This window comes from Ranitomeya variabilis, chromosome 2 (genome assembly GCF_051348905.1).
Source record: "Ranitomeya variabilis isolate aRanVar5 chromosome 2, aRanVar5.hap1, whole genome shotgun sequence".
In the NCBI taxonomy this organism is placed as follows: Eukaryota; Metazoa; Chordata; class Amphibia; order Anura; family Dendrobatidae; genus Ranitomeya; species Ranitomeya variabilis.
Genome location: NC_135233.1, coordinates 674824155 through 674841268, shown reverse-complemented (window position 1 = coordinate 674841268; position 17114 = coordinate 674824155). Strand labels below are relative to the sequence as shown.

Below are 17114 nucleotides of genomic sequence, written 5' to 3'. Positions count from 1 at the left end.
AAGTAGTAGGTATGTAAAGGAAGGACTCTAAAAATCCTTTCTATCCCGGTCAAGCATTTTTACTTGGTAAAATATACTGATACTTTCTCTTTTATACAATTTTTCCACTTTTTATGTTCATCCTGCATCTTCTAAAGAGGTGCTTGCTCTGCTTTCATGTTTTATGAACTTTATTTTCTTTAATCCACTATTTACTATTTTATTTTTGTTACTTGACACAGCTTTGAGTGGAGCGATGCACTATTTGATGTAACATGGAGTGAAATCAGTGAGAATATTTTGGTAACTTCGAGCGGAGATGGATCACTGCAACTATGGGACATATCTAAACCACAAGGACCTGTGCATGTATTCAAAGAGCACAATCAAGAGGTATGAAATATTAAATACAAACCTCTATCTTTCCTTTATGATTTCAGAAGTAAATTGCAAATATTGTTTTCCACACTATTATCAAAAAAACTTAATTTATGACATGTACTTTTAGACCTTTCAATTGTATTGAATTCACAGCAAATTCCCTAAATGTTAAATATCAATTTTTTTTTTCCTGCTCAATCATCATTCATTTAATCTCAGACAAATCCAGATCAGAATGACTATGCTGCAAATTTGTAAAATCTCATCAAATTTACCTGCTTCTGTAATCTGCAGTAATTCTGCCCTGGTTAGATTCATGCTTAGTGGCATGTAACAGTTTGGGCACCGCTGGTCAAAGTGAGTTATTGTGAACAGCTAAGTAAGTTGAAGATTAAATGTTTTCTAAAAGGCCTAAAGTTAAAAATGACAAATTTCCTTTGTATTTAGGCAAAACCAAATATATTGTAATTTTTTCATTTTAAAAATTAGAAGAAGGAAAACGGGCCAATGCAAATGTTTGGGGAGATTTGTGGGCTCAGATAACTTTGATCAAGGCTTCAGACCTTAATTAGCCTGTTAGGATTATATCTTGTTCACTATTATCTTTAGGACATGCCAGGTGATGCAAATTCCCCAGCTTTTTAAAAACCAGACTCCCCTAAACTTGTGCCAAGAAACTGCAGCTGTGGGTAGTTCTAAGCAGCTGCCTAGCCTGGCTGCTCGTCGGAATGCTAGAGAGGTAAATCAGAACCCCCACTTGACTGCAAAAGACCTTCAGAAAGATTTAGCAAACTCTGGAGTTGTGGTACATTGTTCAATTGTTCAGAGACACCTCCACAAATATGGCCTTCATGGAAGAGTCATCAGAAGAAAACCTCTCCTGCGTCTCCACCATAAAATTCAGTGTCAGAAGTATGTAAAAGAACATCTAAACAAGCCTGATGCATTTTGGACTGGGGAAGTTAAAATAGAGCTCTTTTACCACAATGATGAAAGGTATGTGTGGAGATAAAAGGGCACAGAATTTCAGGATAAGAATATCTCGCCAACCATTTAGCATGGGGGTGGAACAATCATGTTTTGGCGTTATGTTGTAGCCAATGGCACGGGGAATGTTTCAGGGGTAGAGGGAAGAATGGATTCAATGTAATTTCAACAAATTGTTGATGAAAGCATAACACCATTTGTGAAAAAAAACAGAAGTTGAAAAGAGGATGGCTTCGACAAATGTCTAATGATCCTAAACACACATCATAATCCACAATAGACTACCTCAAAAGCCGCAAGCTGAAGATTTCCAATGTCCCTTACAGTTCCCTGATCTGAACTTCATTGACAATCTGTGACTAGACCTCAAAATAGCAGTGCATACAAGATGACCCAGGACTCTCACAGAACTGGAAGAATTTTCCAAGGAAGAATGGATGAAAATCCCTCCAACAAGAATTGAAAGACTCTTGTCTGGATATAAAAAGAGTTTACAAGCTGTGATACTTGCAAAAGGGGATGCTACTAAGTACTAACCATGCAGAGTGCTCAAACGTTTGCATTGGCCCATTTTCCTTTTTTTAATTTTTAAAATGTAAAATGAGAGAATATATATGTAGATACTATATATATATATATATATATATATATATATATATATTTATCTGTATATATCTCTCTCATCTTTTACATTTTAAAAATTACAAAGATATATATACATTTTTTTGCTAAAGTACAAAGGAAATGGTTCATCATTAACTTTAAGCTTTTTAGAAATCATTTCATCTTCAACTTGCTTATCTGCTCACGATAACAGTAATTTTGACCAGGGTTGCCAAAACTTTACATGCCACTGTATACTTGTATTGCAGTACAATGTGGAAGAGGCATTCCATCTAAGCAAAAATGCACTATGTCCGTTCCCCTCCCATGAATCCTTTAATTATACGTTAGTCGATAAGGTTGAAAGTAGACCCAGATAAATTAATTCCACATTATAACTCTATCAGAAAAAGACAAAAAAATCTCTATGAAGTGGATGCCAATTTGCCCTACATTTGGAGAAAAATTCCATCCCAACTCGAAATATGGCAAAGTCCAATCTATACAAATCTAGTCATCATAATCTGCTATATTATATTTTTCAATAAAGACGTCTAAATCCTTCTCGAACTTGTTCAGTGAATCCACCCTCACAGCACTGTGAGGGAGAGAGCTCCATGATCTCACTGCTTTGTACAGGTTAGAATCGCCCTCCATGATAATGACTAAACCTTTCATCTAAACCCGGAGGTTGCTCCCGTAGTCGCTGTAAGCCGAGATGTAAACAGGGAGATCGCTGTAGTTATATAGTTGAACACTGTAATTAGATTACACCTAAGCTGTTTTTCTCTTAGGGTACTGTCACACAGTGCAATTTTGATCGCTACGACGGTACGATTCGTGACGTTCTAGCGATATCGTTACGATATCGCAGTGTCTGACATGCAGCAGCGATCAGGGACCCTGCTGAGAATCGTACGTCGTAGCAGATCGTTTGGAACTTTCTTTCGTCGCTTGATCACCCGCTGACATCGCTGGATCGTTGTGTGTGACAGCGATCCAGCGATGTGTTCGCTTGTAACCAGAGTAAACATCGGGTAACTAAGCGCAGGGCCGCGCTTAGTAACCCGATGTTTACCCTGGTTACCAGCGTAAACGTTAAAAAAACAAACAGTACATACTCACATTCCGGTGTCTGTCCTCCGGCGTCTCAGCTTCTCTGCACTGTGAGCGCCGGCCAGCCAGAAAGCGAGCACAGCGGTGACGTCTGACGTCACCGCTGTGCTTTCCGGCCGCTGTGCTTACACAGTGCAGAGAAGCTGAGACGCCGGAGGACAGACACCGGAATGTGAGTATGTACTGTTTGTTTTTTTAACGTTTACGCTGGTAACCAGGGTAAACATCGGGTTACTAAGCGCGGCCCTGCGCTTAGTTACCCGATGTTTACCCTGGTTACCCGGGGACTTCGGCATCGCTCCAGCGCCGTGATTGCACAGTGTGACCGCAGTCTACGACGCTGGAGCGATAATCATACGACGCTGCGACGTCACAGATCGTGCCGTCGTAGCGACGAAAATTGCACTGTGTGACAGTACCCTTAGTCTGTATTGTCCTAAATTTGGTGCCCTAAATTAGATTCCCCTATTCCCTTAATGTTCCTAGAACTGTACAGGGCAGACCTGGGCAAACTGCAGCCCGCGGGCCACATCCGGCCTTCTGACTGTTCTTGTCCAGCCCGCTGACAGAGGGCTGGAGAGAGGGACTTATCTACCATTCTGATTTTTCTCAGAATCGTAGTTCGGATTATAGCCCCGTTCCTGTCTTTTCAATGGTGGATGCAGGGCTGCTCGGCTCCTCCTGATTTGCAGAGCAGCAGAAACCTGTGCAGGCAGGTGCGTTCTGGACAGGAGGAGCAAAGCTGGGAGTGCAGTACCCATCTGCTGCAGATAATGGGCAAGTAGCTTCTAAGTGGAGCACAGATAACACCTTGGAGGCAGCATTAGGTCACAGCAGCTGCAATGCCACTTTTACATTAACCGTGGAATAAAAGCTGGGAGAGCAGCTAATTAGGAGCCACTGTATCTCCCTGGATCTTCCTGGCAGCTGATAGGAGATAAAACACTTGGGCTGAGTATTCCTTCTGAATATGGGGTCCGGCAGTGAAGTGCCCCCTCACCTCCACTACATACAGCCTGCAGATGGGATATTCTATTTGCTCCCCAAACTGCTCTTCTGCCCCACCACCATGTACTCTGCTGCCTCCCCACCTTTTTTTATTTGAGGGTTAATCCTTACCTCCCCCTTTGCACCCAGCTTGTCCTGTTGTATGTCCTTTGCAGGAGAGGTAAGGGTTAAGCCCCCCTGTGCTATGAAGCTTATCACATCCACTCCAAAGACTGCAATAAAGACCCCCACACCCCACTCCGCCTGTCACCTCCTGCCCCATATGTGATATGGATCTATGCATGTGGAGCAGGGTTGGGCAAAAACTTTTTTCCCAATGCTCTATATTTATGTATTGCTTGATTAACTGTAAGGCTGCTTGCACACTAGCGTCGGCACGGGGCCGTCGCTATGCATCAGTCCGACGTGTCGTAGCGCGTTGTGAAAGAAATGCCCGACGTGGGCAGCGGAAGCAGTCTTGCGACTCTTACGCTGCCCCATTGTAATGTCCGGGGAGGAGGGGGCGGAGTTTCGGCTGCGCATGCGCGGTCGAAAATGGCGGACTCGACGCACAAAAAAAGTTACATGTAACTTTTTTTGTGCCGACGGTCCGCCAGAACACAACGCAACCATCGCACGACGGTTGCGATGTGTGGCCATACGTCGCAATGCGTCGCTAATGTAAGTCTATGGGGAAAAAAAGCATCCTGCAGACAACTTTGCAGGATGCGTTTTTTCTCCTAAACGACGCATTGCGACGTACAGCCAACAACGCTAGTGTGAAAGTAGCCAAAGAGTATGTGCTAATGATCAGGAACTGCTGCGGCTTTGGTGCTGTGTACTTATGGAGCGTCATACCCTCAGCGGCCTGCTGTGACGGCATGGTGGATGGGATTTCTAGAAATTCCATGTCCACTATGCGTGCACAGTTGCCTGTGGATCACCCAGGGACACCGACATGTGGCGCATCTTTCAAGACCACAGCATGGCAATTTCTAACATCTCCGCAAGATAAATTACATCAATAGAAATGTATTGCGGTAAATCCGTGCGGTTCAGTGAACACATGCAGATTTAGCGGTGTTCAATAGACGGCAGCGCTTTGGACGCAGCAAACATACACTCCATCCAAAGCGCTGCTAGTACCGGTTCTTGGGCACCCAGCCTAACACTTGTTCCAATAAGCTTTATTGCAGCAGGTATTATCGGGCTACATTCACACGACTGGATTTTGCCGTCTGTCAAAGAAAATAAACCCGACCTCAGACAGAGAGCACTATGAGCAATTATATGTAATTGAGCTATTTACATTACAGTTTGAAAATGTCTGTGTGAGAAAGAGCACCGCACCCACCAAATCTCTTCTGTATTTCAGTTGAGACTCGCCTGTTGAAGTCTATGGGTGTGCAAAAAAATAAAAAATTGGATCCCATATGAATCATCCATATAGCATCTGATTTTTTACAAATACATATCCTTTACTAACATGTATTTGTTCTTGTAAATTGTATTTGCTTATGTTATACAAAAATGGATGCTCTACAGATGAGGATACAGAAGGAAAATAGTCAGTTTTTCTGGATGAATATATATATTTTTTTATAGGCTCATTGAAACTTAACCTTTTAATCAACTGCTTTTTATAAAGCAATAAAATTAACATTATGCCAAATTAAAAGGGTGGTCTGAAACCGAAGGTAAATTGCATAGTAGACGTCTACTTAATTCAATAATGTAATCACTTTTCTAACATAATTTAATTAAAAAAAATTCTACCGTTCCCTCTCTATAACTTCCTGCCTGCTTGTTTTTTGTTTGTTTGTTTTTTACTTCCAACAACGTTTTGTTTGAGTATGCCAGTGCATTTTGGGATACCCTCACCGGAAGTCATTAGGGGGCAGAGGCTGCGGTCACTGCCACAGCTGCTTTCCCCACCTTGAAATGACGCATCATCAGTGGCATCTGTTTCAGAGACTGGACTAGTCCCTGCTAGCCGCATTGCCTCCTTCCAATTTACACTGACAGTGCGCTCTGTTGCCAGCTTGTCACTTCTCTTTAGAGCCGGCAAGGGAGTACACTGTCACTGTGCATTCAAAGGAATATAGCACAGGGAGCTCATACTGAGCATATGTCAGAATTTATAACTGACACATTATCAGGTGAGGACTGCCCCAGCCCCTGAAACAAACATCACTGATGATGCCTCATTCCAGAGAGAGCACAGAGGCCTTTGCTTCCTGATAACTGCTCATTTCAGTATCCCAACATGCACTGGTAAATCTCAAACAAAATGTCGTTGGAAGTTTTTTTAAATATAAGAGAGAGAGGAAGTCAGAATGTAATGAGATTAGATTTAATATGAAATTCACCTTTAGTATTGGACCGCCACTTTAAGCTGAGCAGATTGGTTCGGCCCTCCAAAATAGTGCCAGCTTCTCATGTGGCCCCTTGGGAAAATTAATTGCCCACCCCTGGTACAGAGTATTCCAATAAATATTTTCTGAAATTCATTCTTTTGGGTGTTTGGTATCTGTTCTCTAATTCCAATAAGCGTCTCTGATGGTGAGCTGTGAGCTGTTTGTGTCAATTACCGCCATGTTCAGGATGAAAAACTTTCTCTAGACCAAAAAAAACAAAGTGTGTGAGGTCTCCTTTACGAGCATTTACAAAGTGCTTGGACGCTTCTGAGTAGGAGCCGTTCATATTGCTTATATTGGATAAATGTTCTGCCATGCGTTTTTTAAGTTTTCGAATAGTGCAACCGATGTATTGTATTTTCCAGGACAGTCATGTCATACAGTAAACCACATACGGTATCTGTCGTCACAGTTCATGAATGATGTGATACTGTGATCTATGCTAGGGGACAAATTAAAGGGTTTAGTTTTGTCTAGTGCATATATACAAACATTGCACCTGCACATTTATAGAATCCCGTCACGGATAACCAGTAGGCAGCTCTATGTGGTCGCCTCAGAAGACTGGGAGATAAGGAATTTAGCTTTGTATGGTCTTGAGATGCAGTTTTCTGTTTTGTTTTCCTGCGGCAGTCGTGCAGAAAGCACAAGCTTCAGCTGACTGTTCCCATGATTTAGCTGCTGATCAAACAGACTGTCCTCCGGTGTAGGATGGAATATGCGTAATGCTTTCTGAAGGTGCAAAGATGTGGCACCTTGGCTGAAAGCAAGGCACTGCCATGTTTACTTGTGTCCACTGGCAGCATAAATGAAACTCCCGTATCGTAAAGGGAGAGCGAATCTAAATAATTTAGTGCCTGGTGCCTTAAAGTAAAGGCTGGAATGGCAGGTAATGTAATGCTCCCAATCCCTGTATGACCACAGACTTATTGCAGGACTCACTTTTTCTCTTTCTAGTGTAAACTGTTTTATATTTTTGTGAGGCCTTTAGGAAATGTGGAAAAATTACAATGTCTGTCTTCATAAATGCAGATTTTGAAGTAACTAGTAGTGATGATCAGCAAATGTGCTCTGAAAAGGTGTTATCCGACCATGCTCAGGTGCTAACAGAGTGTCTTCAGTGTACTCTAATAATATGTCCGAGTCCCCGTGCCAGCATGTCTCGTGGCTGTTTGACAGGGGACTCGGGGACATTTATTTGGAGCCCCCTGAAGACACTCTTAGCACCCTCACATAACACCTTATTCGAGCACGTTCGCTCATCACTAGTAACTAGATATGAAACAGACCATCATATTTCTCTTGAATGAGTTTTATTAACATAGTAGTTTCCAAAACACAGAATCTATGTCACAGTGACAGGTACTTTTATGTGTTCCCCTTGGCTGTGCTATTTTAAAATGTGCCAACATTTACTTTTATGTGTGTAAGCAATATCCAGATGCAGCTCAGAGGCCCCTGTAATTACTGTGATTAAGCTTTCTGAATATATTATGATGACTTATATTACGGACTATATTTTACTGCAGCTTCTATCCTCATAAATGTTACCAGTTCTATTTTCTCACTACTGCACTGCGAAGAAGCTTGTAAAATTGGGTGCAAATCTGGCATTGCGGGACTAGAACATGCTGACTCAGTAGGATGGGAGACAGAGTAAGCTGCTAGGGCAGGGTTAATCAGATATCAAGGAACATAAATGTGTTTGGAAAGTATAGTAATAATCCCCACCTTGAAAAGATTAAAAAAAATGTAGCTACAGTGGGTACGGAAAGTATTCAGACCCCTTTAAATTTTTCACTCTTTGTTCTATTGCAGCCATTTGGTACATTCAAAAACGTTCATTTTTTTTTCTCATTAATGTACACTCTGCACCCCATCTTGACTGAAAAAAAAACAGAAATGTATACATTTTTGCAAATGTAATAAAAAAGAAAAACAGAAATATCACGTGGTCATAAGTATTCAGACCCTTTGCTCAGACACTCATATTTAAGTCACATGCTGTCCATTTCCTTGTGATCCTCCTTGAGATGGTTCTACTCCTTCATTGGAGTCCAGCTGTGTTTAATTAAACTGATAGGACTTGATTTGGAAAGGCACACACCTGTGTACATAAGACCTCACAGCTCTCAGTGCATGTCAGACCAAATGAGAATCATGAGGTCAAGGGAACTGGCCCAGGAGCTCAGAGACAGAATTGTGGCAATGCACAGATCTGGCCAAGGTTACAACAGAATGTCTGCAGTAATCAAGGTTCCTAAGAGCACAGTGGCCTCCATAATCCTTAAATGGAAGAAGTTTGGGACCACCAGAAGTCTAGTACAGAGATATCCTGGATGAAAACGTCTTCCAGAGTACTGTGGACCTTAGACTTGGCCAAGACAATGACCCTAAGCACACAGCTAAAATAACAAAGGAGTGGCTTCAGAACAACTCTGTGACCATTCTTGACTGGCCCAGCCAGAGCCCTGACCTAAACCCAGTTGAGCATCTCTGGAGAGATCTGAAAATGGCTGTCCACTAACAGTCACCATCCAACCTGGCGGAACTGGGGAGGATCTGCAAGGAAGAATGGCAGAGGATCCCCAAATCCAGGTGTGAAAAACTTGTTGCATCATTCCCTAGAAGACTCATGGCTGTACTAGCGCAAAAGGGTGCTTCTACTTAATACTGAGCATAGGGTCTGAATACTTATGACCATGTGATATTTCAGTTTTTCTTTTTTAATAAATTAGCAAAAATTACTTCATTTCTGTTTTTTTCAGTCAAGATGGGGTGCAGAGTGTACATTAATGAGAAAAAAATGAAGTTTTTTGAATTTACCAACTGGCTGCAATGAAACAAAGAGTGAAAAATTTAAAGGGGTCTGAATACTTTACGTACCCACTGTATATAGCAGGCATAAACTGAATTAAAAAGGAAGAGCTATATCTAAGAACACATATAGCGAGGCTGAGAGGAAAATGATCAGTGTTATGCAGATATACCTTATTTTCCGGCGTATAAGACGACTTTTTGACCCCTGAAAATCTTCTCAAAGGTCGGGGGTTGTCTTACACGCCGGGTACGGCATGTGTGGAGCTCTGAGGTTGCCGCATATGGTGCAGGGAGCGGTCCCGGATGGTTCCCAGGGTCTGGAGGAGAGGAGACTCTCCTTCAGGCCCTGGGATCCATATTCGTGTAAAAAATATAGAATAAAAATAAAAATATGGATATACTTACCTTACGACGGCCCCCGGAGTTCTCCCGGTTCTCAGCGGTGCATGCGATGGCCTCCGTTCCCATGGATGCATTGCGCTCCGCGAAGGACCTTTGTGACATCGCGGTCACATAATGAGAAACACAGTATTCTCACCTAACACCAAATCCCTGATACACTTGTCTGCTATAAAAATGTAAAATAAAAAAATGTACTCGCCTCAACGCCCAATCCTTGATGCCCATGTCTCCTGTAAACAATCAAAAATAATAAAACAACCATATACTCTCCTGTCCACCGTAGTCCACCTAATCCAGAGTGTCTCCCGGCAATCTCACGTGTAGAACAGTTACATCGTGAGAGCGGGAGATGTTACTGCAGTGTATAGCACTCTTGCAGTGTATAGCACTGAGCTGCGATGAGAGAGTTCGCTAGAGTTTATCAACTGATGAGCCCCAGATATCTCACTGCACCTCTGCTGTGTGAGAACTTTCTTATGCAGTGGTGGTGCGGTAAGGGAGATCACCGGAGCTGATCAGCTGATGAATTCCGGTGAACTCTATTATTGCAGCTCAGTGCTATACACTGCAGAAGCGATTACCTCCTGTGTCAGCTTGTAGCTGGCTGACCTTGAGAGCAGTCACATCTGTGACTGCCCTCAAAGTCATCAAGACCATCGTGAGACATTATGGATTATTATCTTCTCGGCGGATAGGTGAGGAATATTTTGATTTATTATTTTATTTTTGTTACAGGAGACTTTGGCTTTAGTGTATTAGGCGTTCAGCGAGTATGATTTAATTTAGATTCAATGGAGGACTGTGTATAATATCACTATGGGGTTAGTAATGGTGGTGTCTCATAGACGCCTCTCCATTACTAACCTGTGGGCTTGGTGTCACCTGACAATACAAAGGTGACATCAATCCCCCCACCCATTACCCCGCTTGCGACGCACCAGGGCAAGTGAGAAGAGTGAGACTAAGCTCCAGATTTGGTACATCTTATAGATGCTGCTTTTATGGGGTGGCTGAGAGCTGATGTTTTTAGTCTGGGAGGGGGGGTCAATATCCATGCCTTACATACGCTGGTTACAATGTGTGTGGGTGTATGTTTACTTATCAGCTTAGTAATGAGGGTGTCTGGCTGACACCTTTTCATTACTAAACCTAGGGCTTGGTGTCAATGACAGCTGCTGTCACCAATCCCTAATCCCATTATTACTATTATTATTCTTATTATTATTATTGTCCTACTGCATCAGAATGAAAAAGGTGGTGTTGAACCAAAAAATTACATTACAAAACTTTTTTTTAAATATCTTTATTTAGCTAAAAAAAACAACTTTATTTGCTGCCAAGAGATGCAGAAACCTTTCAGAAATTTCCACAAGCAAATATTCAGGTAAGTGTTAGAGGAGGAAAATAAAAAAAAATATTTGAAGCAAAAAATGTGGGTATGATGCACTGTTTTGGGGATCTGCTGATGACACTGTTATGGAAGTAATGTCCCCCAACTCTGTACTAATAAGGCCCATCCTTATCCCATCCTGGTACCGTGGGGAAAATAAGTATACACTGCCGATTTTGCAAGTTTCCCCACCTACAACAAATGGACAGGTCTGTAAGAGACAGAATCTAAAAATAAATACCAACAAAATCACATTTCATGATTTTTAAATAATTATCTTGCCTGAAATAAGCATTTGATCACCTACCAACCAGCAAGCGTTCTAGCTAACATACCTGTTTGTTTTTCTTTAGGAAACCCTCCTGCTCTGCACTCATTACCTGTATTAATTGCACCTGTTTGAACTTGTTACCTGTATAAAAGACACCTGTCCACACAATCAATCAATTCTGCACTCCCAAATACCCCCCTCACTGCTAATAAATGCGCCTTCTCTGGGCGGCTGCAGGCTACAATTTATAGACTGGGGGGGGGGGGCAATATTCATGACCCCTTCTGCACTGAAGGTGGCAGTGAGAGGTGGGCGGGATTGTAGGATTAAGGAGCAAGGAATATTGATTTTCTTTAATAGCAGGCAGACATGTTAGCCACAGCAGCCAGCTTCCTCCAGCGACTGGGCGATCATGTGAGACCAGTATTAAGGATAATGAATATTCCCTGCTCACTACACCCATAGTCCCAGGCCTGAGGAGCAGTGATTATGGTAGATGACGTTGGCGTTTGGGGGGGCATGGCATTAACTTCATGCGCTGCACCACTTACACAGTGACGTCAGGTGCCGGGATCAGAAGACTCACTGCGTGGGAGCAGTGGAAAGAGGAGTAGAATTGTTTATTTTTTTATGTGTGCAGCATGAAGGAGGACATATATAACAGGATGGGGATCATATACTGTATACAACGATGGGGGATCATATATACCAGGATGAGGGCCATATATATCAGGATGGTGATCATATATAACAGAATGAGGGCCATATATACCAGGATGGGGATCATGTATACAGTGGGGAAAATAAGTTTTTGATACACTACCAATTTTGCAAGTTTTCCCACCTATCAAGACCGAAGTCAGTGCAGCCGTCTGCCAGGAAATTTTAGAGCACTTCATGCTTCCCTCTGCCAACAAGCTTTTGTGATGGAAATGTTTCACAAAAGAAAATTATATTCGGTGCCTAATACAACATTGCTGAGGTGCAAAGAGAAAATTTTTCATGTATTTTTCAACCCTTGACTTAGTTAAAAATGTATCTGGTTACTAAGTTATTATTGATTCTCTAAGCTGAGGTTCTGGCACCAGTTCTGTAACGCACACATAGAATGTAAGCAGGTAGTCCCGGTTGACTACATGAACAACTTTCTTGTATTACCCTTGTGGAATAAGCTAGAAAGTTTGACAAAACCCTATTCAATTCTCCTTCTCGAGTTTTAATAGGTACGTGTTTCGGTACTGCACAGACTGCAGATAATGACACAGCCGTCTTACTGCTGGGAGAAAGTGTTTTCTTTATGAAAGTTCGGTTATGGTAATCCTTCTCTGCAATGGGAAGACATGAATTTTAATAGCCAAAGCAATTAGAAAGAGCAACACACAGAGGAAGGTTTCTTTAGATCAGCGTGAGGTGTTGCTTTTTTTACTTCTTTTTTTTTTTTTTACATACATTCTACTGGTAAATGTGCAAACAGCAGTTGGCCGGTGAGATGTTATAGGGTGCATAAGTTCAGCTTGACAACTGGGTTCCTTTTAGTTTATTCCTTTTTTTCATTATCATTGAAGTACATGTTTAAAGGACATTTTTTGTCCTTTTTTATTCTCCAGATGTCACTGCGATATCCAGATTTCACTGTCGCTTCTATTATGACCTCCACAGTACCCATTAAGCACATGTCATATTCTAGAACTCATGTCCACTTCATCTTTGGCCTCTGCGAGCCCTATTTCCTTGATACTCTTTCGTTGGTGAACTGTGGCATGGTGGCAGCAGTGCTAGTGCTCTGCAACCCACTGGGCGTCAGATAGGAGAGTGGTGGAGAGGTGAATGGACATCAAGGTTTTGGACAAGCTTGTAAGGAAACCTTTGGAATTGCAATGCCCTGGCCTCTACTACACTTTCCCTAGTCAAATCTCTACTGAAAAAGCAGCCTACAAAAAGTCCTTGATGTATGCGGCCAATGTCTATGTATGCGGTTGGTCAGGGAAGAATGACCATCTGGATAATGATAAACTAGTTTTTTTTTTCACTGATATTGCTGGTAATTTGGGTGAAGGATGCGGAGATCTAGCATCTCCTAGGTGTTTCATAACTTTGAGTCCAGTCCAAAATTAAATCAGAACTTTGCCTCTTCCATGACTGATATTATTTGTTTTCTTAATGTTGCTCTATGATTGTGATCAATGCGACGATAATGAATTGAGTCTTTTTAGTAACCATGTCCTACGGGCATACAACAAGCTGCTGGTAGTAATCATTCTTTTTTTTTCTTATCTATTGTAGGTTTACAGCGTAGATTGGAGTCAGACAAGAGGAGAGCAGCTTCTGATATCCGGATCCTGGGATCGTACTGCAAAATTAGTAAGTTAGTGGTGACACTACTGTTTGAAATCATATGTCTTTTGTGTTTTCTGTTTGTTGATGTATGTGTGTACCATGGTATGTTTTAATATTAAGAATTTTTATCTCTATATTACCAATATATTCTGCAGCACTTTACATTTCAGAAGGAACTTGTACAAACAATACAAGACATTTCAAAGTAACACATAGTTCAGCACATACCAAGAGGAGAGAGGACCCGGCTTGTAAGCTGAAAGTCGGTGAAGAAATATGGGTGACACTTAGATAAAACGTGCATGGAGGGTGTGGAAACAGATAATAAAAGGGACCAGATTTCTAAATAAAATGTAGGAAGGGTTAATGGGATAGTTAAATTAATGGTGAGGTGGCAGGCCAGTCTATAGAAACGTGTTATTAGGACACTCTTAAAACTGTGAACACTGGGAATTAATTAGATTGTCCAAGTTAGTTTTAACTGGCGCAGTACGAAGGTAGTGCTGGAGATGGGAGTGGAAGATTCAGATGATGGTTTAAGATCATAAGTAGAATGGAGAGCATGAGAGGTAGACAGATGATAGAGGAGATTTAGGGTGGTGCAAAACTACGGAGAGATTGTTCTCTGTTGTGGATGGGCAACCAGTGCAATGACAGTGTGGAAGTATTGGTGTAGTGGCTGGACAGAAATATAACCCTGGCTTCTGCATTAAGAATCGATTGGAGATTGGGGAAGAGTTTGGTAAGAGGGAGACCGATTAGTAGAGTTACAATAGTCCAGAGTAGAATGAATCGGAGCAACAAAAGTTCATGGATGGCCTAGGTGCTTTTCTTGAAAAATATAATATTACAAGTTATAGGTACTATATTCTGAGATGGGAAGTTGATCCAGGGAACTAGTTTGATTGCTTTATATGGAATCAGGAAGGAATTTTCCCCTTAATATGGGGCAATTAGCATTTGCCTCATGGAGTTTATGACTTCCTCTGAATTAACATATTAGGTTATAATTTGAACTTGATGGACTTATGTCTATCTTCAACAATAAAAACGATGAAACTGTAAGGCTTGTGTGCATATGTCTCATTTTTGTCGCAAAACCTGCAGGGAATCCTGTTGCCAGCTCAGTGAATGAGAATTCTGAAGTGTCATGCACACGTTGCTCATTTGTGACTTGCAGATGTGGTGCAGATTTAAATCTGTATCATGTCAATTCTTTCAGCGTTTCTGCAGCGTTTTTTTCAAGAATTTTCTTCAATGAAGTCAGTAAAAAAAAGCTATAAAAGCACAACTCTAAAATAATCGCAGATTTGCAGCTTTTTTTTTGCAGTGTGAGGTTACCAAGATAGAAAGAGTGGACCCACTAGACCGTGACGACGATCCCCTCACGGGCGAGCTGACCAGATAGACCTCCCCCTATACAGGGAGAGTTAGGGGCAGGACCGCGAGGGACTATCGCCACGGAAGCCGGAGGGACCTAGGAGGAAATAGGGAAGAAGGGACGGAGAGTCAGGACCTTGAGGAGTAAACGAGAAACAAAGACTGGTGGGAACGGAAGAGACTAAGGACAGACGGAGTACCACAGGGACTCAGGACTGTAGAAACACAGAGACCGCTGGGAGACAGGGACTACTGGAGCAGAGGGGAGACACAGGAACCGCAGAGCGGCTGGGACTGCAGAGGCACAGGGGCTGCAGAGGCGCTGGGATAGCGGGAGCACTGTAACAGAGAAGCGACGGGGGCTGCAGGGACACTAGGAACTGCAGAGCGACAGGGACTGCGGGAACACAGGAACTGCCAGGGCTGTGAGTACCGAGAGGTTCTGCGGAAAGAAAACAGGACATAGAATCAGGGAACAGAAGATGCACAGAACACACGTGCGGCCTGGAGCACTAGGAAGACACAAGTGATCATCAGGCACAGGGGTGAGATACAGAGAGGAAGAAATAGGAACGCAGCACCTTACTTCCGGGTGAAGAGGGTCCTCCAGGACGATAGAGAGGACCGGACAGAAGGAGCCAGCAAAGGTTACAGGTGCGCACGCACAGAAGAGAACCTGACGTGCGCGCGCGCCCGACGGCCAGCAGAGGTCGGGAGCTAGCGCTGGAGAGGAAGCTGCAGGAGAGCCGCGCCGGGACGCCGGAAACAGGTAAGTATGAGCGGCTGCAGGAGGCGGCAGAGGAGGCGGCGTGACAGTACCCCCGTCTTTACCTCCCCTCTTCCTAAGGCTAGAGAGAAATGTGGACAAAATTCGAGGAGCCTGAATATTCTCTCGGGGCTCCCAGGACCTCTCCTCAGGACCAAAACCCTTCCAGTCAACCAAAAACAAAGTTTTTCCCCTGCGTTTTTTCATGGCAAGAATGTCCCTAACTTCAAAGATATCATCAGCAGAAACAGGCGAAGGAGAACAAAGAGGAGAAGCATGAAACTGATTAAACACTGCTGGTTTGAGGAGAGACACATGAAAAGAATTAGAAATACGAAGAGAGGCAGGTAATTTGAGCTTATAAGAAACATCATTAATGCGAGTCAAAACTTGGAAAGGACCGATGTAACGGGGACCCAGTTTATGAGAAGGGATTTTAAGGAGATTAAATTTAGAAGAAACCCAGACCTTATCCCCAGGATGAAATATGGGAGGATCAAGACGCCTTTTATCGGCATGTCTTTGCATCCTAGATTGAGCTAACTCTAGAGCGGACTTAGTCTCCTGCCAGACCCTGGAGAACTGTCTAGACAGAAGATCAGCCGCTGGTACAGCAGAGACAGGAGGAACCGGTAGAGGAAGGCCAGGATGTTGACCAAAGACGATAAAAAATGGAGACTTGCTAGAAGATTCGCTGGGATGGTTATTGTAGGAGAATTCGGCCCATGGAAGTAAATCCGACCAGTCATTCTGATGGGCATTAGTGAAATGACGAAGATAGGTCATCAATGTCAGATTTGTATGTTCCACTTGGCCATTGGATTGTGGATGGTAGGCCGAGGAGAAGTCAAGCGAGATATTCATAGACTTGCAGAGGGATCTCCAGAATCGGGCGATGAATTGAACTCCACGATCAGAGACAATATGTTGAGGAAGACCATGAAGACGAAAAACATGATGAACAAAAATCTTTGCCAATTCTTGAGCAGAAGGTAAACCAGAGAGAGCGATGAGATGAGCCATTTTAGAAAAGCGATCCATGACCACAAAGATAACGGAGCAACCAGAGGAACTAGGCAAGTCCGTAATGAAATCCATAGATAGATGTTGCCATGGAGAAGAAGGCAGAGGGTGTAGAAGTCCGGAAGGCAATTGTCTGGGAATCTTATTCCTGGCACAGGAAGGACAAGAGACGACAAAACTCCGGACGTCTTTAGACAGGGTAGGCCACCAGTAGTAACGAGAAATCAAACGGAAGGTCTTCTTAAAACCAACATG

The 17114-nt window shown here is 42.8% G+C and overlaps 1 protein-coding gene across 2 annotated transcripts in view; it reads left to right on the top strand.

Annotated features, from left to right (window-relative positions):
* PEX7 (peroxisomal biogenesis factor 7) overlaps positions 1-17114 on the top strand; it is a 280910-nt gene that overhangs the window by 22765 nt on the left and 241031 nt on the right. For both annotated transcript variants that reach the window (XM_077289287.1, XM_077289286.1), the window contains exons 3-4: positions 222-372; positions 13637-13714. In XM_077289287.1, coding sequence (XP_077145402.1) covers positions 222-372; positions 13637-13714 — 229 coding nt within the window. The remainder of the gene's footprint in view (positions 1-221; positions 373-13636; positions 13715-17114) is intronic.